This window comes from Abramis brama, assembly GCF_963993115.1.
Source record: "Abramis brama genome assembly, chromosome: 18".
NCBI classification, from domain to species: Eukaryota; Metazoa; Chordata; class Actinopteri; order Cypriniformes; family Leuciscidae; genus Abramis; species Abramis brama.
Window position 1 is genome coordinate 11620964 of NC_139980.1, and position 6000 is coordinate 11626963.

At 37.6% G+C, this 6000-nt stretch overlaps 1 protein-coding gene across 2 annotated transcripts in view; it reads right to left on the minus strand.

The window, feature by feature from the left end:
• brf1b (BRF1 general transcription factor IIIB subunit b) overlaps window positions 1–6000 on the minus strand; it is a 63553-nt gene that overhangs the window by 22177 nt on the left and 35376 nt on the right. For both annotated transcript variants that reach the window (XM_084091488.1, XM_084091489.1), the window contains exon 13: window positions 346–410. In XM_084091488.1, the coding sequence (XP_083947614.1) occupies window positions 346–410 (65 nt within the window). The remainder of the gene's footprint in view (window positions 1–345; window positions 411–6000) is intronic.

The window sequence follows — 6000 nt, forward strand, 5'->3', positions numbered from 1 at the left end:
AGTAATGTGTTATACTGGAAATACTTTTTTCTCTTAATTAGTATTTTTCTCTTGTTTTCCAGTAAGAAAATTATATATATATACACACACACATATATATATATATATATATATATATATATATATATATTTATTTATTACATATAAATCTAACAAAATTTAGTGAGATGTATGTCTTATTATCTTACACAGTTTTGCTTCTCAGGTAAATTTATCTTCTTGTAAAGATGTTTTTAATATTTTTTACCAGAAAACAAGACAAAAATACTGATTAGGAAAATGATTTTTGCAGGGTAAGATAAAGCGAATACATAAATCAAATCCATAAACCCATTAATAACATACCTTTTCAATTTCATCTTCATCAATCCCATCTAGATCTAGTTCCCCATTGCCTGATTTATCTTCCACTATAGAAAGACAAAGATACATGCATTAATAAAATGAGAAAATCATGATGAAAAGGAGTCTGATGCACGTGACAGTGTTTACCACCAGACAGCATGCACAATATTCAGGTGAGTTTCTATTTCAAAATAAATCTGAAGAAAATCATCCTGCTTGACTGCAGTCCACAGCTGTCAGAGATGGTATGCTATACAGGAAGTACTTTGGTGGCATCCTCTGAATAATGCACGCACTGCCAGCTCATTGTTGTGTAATTGCCATTAATAGGCTTAGCAGTGATTTGAAAGGATTTTGTGTATTCCTTAAATACTTTCCAAATTGTCTTGAAATCCACAGTGTCAAATTTATTAATCCCTAAAGTGAAATCTCATACTGAGGCAAATATGAAAAGAAATGTTATGTATGCTAAAACAATGCCCTCAGGTACACACAAATGTGTGTTATAAACACCACCTGAATACTACTAGCATGTGTCTGTAGGAAAAAATAAATATGTATGAGATCAGGGCAAGAAGAGTGAGCTGTAAATATACATGATGAATGAAAACAATCACAATATAAAGCAACATCTTTGCCTGTAAATGGGAATCTAATGGGTAGTAAAAACACGTGATCTTTGCGAATGCAATAATCAATAGCGTTTACTCATGATGAATCAAGTATAAACTATCTAAATAACACAAAAGAAACACTCTGATTCTGATTTCCATTTTTATTCAGTTTTGTGTGATCTAACCTATACTTAGATTTAAAAACCTAAGCAAAGATTAAACTAAAGCAAACAGTGAAACGTGCTAAACTTTCTCTGTGGCTTATTTTCATATAACAAAAATGCTTTTTCTAAGTGTGAAGAGCTGCAAAAGTTGGCCTGGGAAAAGTGTGATTGGATTGGTGGAGCCTCAGTGGATCAGGACCAGATGTTCATTAATTGAACATAGAGAGATCTGAACGTCGTCTTTACTGTGGCCATCCAACTCACATTCACACGCTCTGACGTTCTCACAGCAAGACTGGCTAGGGAGAACAGATTTAAATATCTGAACTGAGACAAACGAAAATGGGTCACAATCTGCCCTCATCTAAGATTCGTACACTTGCATGTGTGAGGTATAAGATACATCACACAACTTCAAAGGCTGTAGTCTCCAGTATTAGAGATACAAAAAAAGAGATTCTAATTCCAGTTTGACTCAAACAGTCATAAAAACTATTTTTTATTCTACATTATTATACATTAAACATTACTTTAACAGTAAAATGGTATTAAAATATTATTATAAAATGAAAACAAATACTAAATGTACATAGAATAAATATATTAAAATATACCAAATTTTCCAGATAATGTTTTAATAATATTCTTTAGTGTAATGGCAATATAAATGCATGTTGTCTTTATAATATTTATAATTATATTCTCAAATTGGTCTTTATACATAACAAATATGCAGCAGCCTTTATATTTTAATTTAAAGACCCCTGGTTTAATTTAGTTAAATGGTTGACATGCTTCATGAATAACAAGACATCCAGTTTAATAGCACATTTGAAGGTAAATCCATCCTCCCCTTGAACATTGACGTTTGTTACCAACAGTAATGCAAAGATGCATGTCAAAGTATGTGCAACAAAGCTGAGTGCTTCAAACGTGTTGATCAAGAAAATGTGTATGTATATAGTTGCGTAAGGTGTGATTTTTTCCTAACTCACAATGTATGTCACATGGTGTCAGTCAAAAGTCTCATTTGGATTGTTTGCAGTTGTTCTTACTGCCTTCTCCACACCGTCTATTACATCTTCTAACTATCTCCTACTGCCTGCTCCTCTAACACCTGCTTTTCAAGGGGGAGATGGATTCTAAATCTTTAGCAGGACTGTAATTGAATCCAGGTAGCTCGTCCATAAGACGGAGATAGGATACTTGCTCAGGCATGGGCCAACATGGGCACACTGGTCTATGAGGGAATTGAGCTTGTTTGCAGGCAGCTTGCTAAGGCTGTCACATATCAAACCCAGTGGAGCAAATCACAGCGTTTCACCAGAGCGATTGCACAGCCGGCTTGGATAGAAGGGAGAAAGAAAAACAACATGGCACGATCAGGTTTCTGCTCTTTAGAAGGTTGGCGTGTGGCTGATTGAGGTTGGTTATGATGGTAGCCTCTCACAAGGTGCTCCGGTTTCGTAGGGGGTTGAAAAACGTGAAAGAAGTCACCCAAAGGTCACATAGGCTAAGCTATGCAACCAGCAGGAAACGGTATACAACCAAGTCACTAACTTCTCTAGGCTTAATGTGCAGCCAGTCGGCCACATTAGCGAAATTTCAGTGAAAAAAGGTCCATTGTCAATAGCATAGAGATGTATGAAGTACTGTTCAGCGAATTCACATAACCATTTTGAACATGGATAAAATCTGCATGGGGAACTTTTTAGCTTAAAACTAGAAAGAAAAGCTGAAACCTGAAGCTGAAGAGCGTTAAAAGAATAGATCAAAACAGCAAAAACAAAATCTGTTATTATTTACTCACCCTTATGTCTTTCCAAATTAGTTTTATTTTTTCTAATTAACTCAAAATGAGAAAATTGTAATAATTTAAACTCCCTGTTTTCTATTATATAGAAATGAACTGGCACAACAGTATGACTTGTGGATTAAAAAAAAAAAAAAAAAAAAAAAAAAAAACATTATTCACTTTAAAAACAAATATTACACGATGGTGTTTGTTCATAAGATAGATTCTTCATTCACCATATGAAGACTGCAAAACAAGATTAAATGGGCATAATGCAATATGCTCCAACATATTTCAATGAGAAATGAGCCTCTAATCCGAACATGCACTTGACTTGACTGAACCTAATCCAGATTACATAATGAATCATGTGAATCATTATGCAAATAAACAGATCCGCTTGATGCTCTGCTTTGAAATGCCACAGAGAAATGCCCATTTTGAGACTGAAAAAATGAATGTTTGTAGATATTTATTTTACAAGCCATTATATTACTGGTTTAGCCATTAATAATGGTTAATGGTTTAGCCATTAACTACAACTTCATTTAATCAAATCAATTTCTCCATCAACTGGTGTTATACTTTGATTTATCAGATTTCTCATAATGTCAACAAGAGAAGACCCTGTTCTGAGGATCCACTGAGATTCACTCTATCTTATTTTGCTGAATGCTTGAAAAAGAATCGAAAGAGCTTGCGGTTTGAGAGTGTTTCACGCTCATACAAACAAAAAGGAGGACAAGGTAGAAAAAAAAAAAACCTCTTGCAATATGGCACGATAACCTCTAAGGGCCTTTTCCAACCTCACCACCTGCTCCCACTGTCTGTGCTGTGGGCAAACAGGCCAAGCAGTGAAGAATTTATATGTGTGTGTGTGTGTATTCTTGTCTTCGGGTCAGCTACAGTAGGCAGCTACACTATCTTTCAGATCAGACTAGCTATCTGCCTTAACACATTGACATTCGGCACATGCAGTTAACTATAAATGTGGATAGACTACAAAAGAGCCTTTTGCTCTCCGCTATCCCTCAACATGTTTTGATCATGTCAAACACATCCGCTTGAAAGGTTAAACGCTGTATTTGCCTGCAGAAGCTGTGCTTTCCCATGCGTCATTCAGTGAATGTCCTCCTAGACACGCAGTCTCCCGTTTCTCTCTCGTTCCCCGAGCCACTGGCCAATCACTCTGAATCAAGCACAGCTGTCTGACTGCACGCAGGCCATTAGATCGATACTTTACACATGCGAGCAGCAATGGCATTAACAGCAGAGAGAGGGAGGGACAGCGCTCAGAGCGCACTGGACCATGAGGCATAGCCGAAGCTCAGTGCAAAACAGTAAATGCAATGCAGCAATGCAGTATGGGAGGAGTTGCAAGCAGGTGTAATCAATCAGTGTCCCTGCTGCAGGAAACTCATGACATGCCCCCCTCAATACATACAGGAGGACAATTTCACTTTTTTACCCCTGGAATAGGAGCTTAAACCTGAAAGATTTAGGGTCCGTTCACACAGGATGTGTTCTTGCATCCGGCTGTGGCGTTTTTAATTGTTTTTCAATGTAACGTACACTATATGGATATTTTTGGAGTGTATTTTAGATTTTCGGGCAATGCGTGTCAGTTTTGTCAGGGACTTTTAAGATGCTGTGTTGAGTTAAATGAAGATCAAATTCATCACAACATTAAAGTATAATGCACAGTGTGAAAAAAGTATATTCATTTTGAGATTTGCTAAATATTACATTTAACAGTTATTCAATTATTAGGGCCCTATTTTAACGATCTAAATGCATGGTCTAAAGCGCAGGGCGCAAGTGCACTTATGGGCGTGTCCGAATCCACTTTTGCTAGTTTAATGATGGGAAAAATGGTTGGCGCGCTCAGCGCATGGTCTAAAAGGGTTGTCCCTATTCTCTTAATGAGTAATGGGTGTTTTGGGCGTAACATGCAAAAAAACAATCAGAGTCTCATCTCCCATTCCTTTAAAAGCACTCGCGCCATGGCGGATTCTTTATTTACATGACGGAATTTGCAAGCGGAAAGTCTGAATGCTTCTCCAGAGAGGAAACTGCTTGTGCGCGAGGTTAAAGTACGCAAGCGGACCATCTACGGGACAAGCCGGATTCCACACAATATTAATCTTTTACATTGTAATCCTTTTATTTTTAATATTTGGCATTTTTGTGTGCTGTTGTGTGTCCCTGTGTGTGTAATAAGCAGAGTGTACGCACGTTGTGGACCCGCCTATAGACGCACATTACTATCGCACTCTTTAAATGACAAAAAAAAAATATATATATCGGGCCATAGACCAAATGAAACCTGGTCTAAAGTCAATGGCGCAGTCTATTTCAGTTGCCTCAAAATAGCAACGCGTCAACAATGCACCTGAACACACCTCGTGGGCGCACAGATGGGCGCAAATGCATTCGCTATTTAAATAACATAGCGCAGGACGTGAAAATGATAATTGCGTCGGGCTGAAACTAGCAAAAAACACTTGTGTTGAGCTTGGCGCTGCATTGCGCCGGGTGTTTGATAGGGCCCTTTATAAGTCCACAAGGGGCTGAGATTTTTTTTTTTTACTTACATAGAGAAGAAAAGAAACGGGGGATGGGATTAGAAAATGTCACAAACTGGACACAAACTGTTTCGCCCACATGCGAAACACAGGTCAATGTATGAGAGCATTTGTGCTACTGTAACTGCTTGGCTCCACGGCTCCAAAATAATAACAGTACTCACAGATGATTCAGAGTCATTTAGAAAAATTTATAAAAAAACACATGCTGTCTACGCAGAGGAAATTGAGATTCTTTTGAAGCCTGAGCGTTCAACTTTCTCAGTAAAGCTGTGACTCTGGTACTGAGATTCTCAATGCTGTAAGCTGCTCATCACACTAGAGCATCAAAATATCCTAGTTTCAAAGAGATCCAAGAAAGGGAGCGTCCCAGGAAGCTTTGTAAGAACAGGCAGGTCTCTTCTTTGAGGAAAGTTCCTCTCTCCTCATGTTGGCTAACACATGGCATTTAAAATGGCAAAGTTCAAACAAGGTTCATAAAAACCACAGCAACCCCC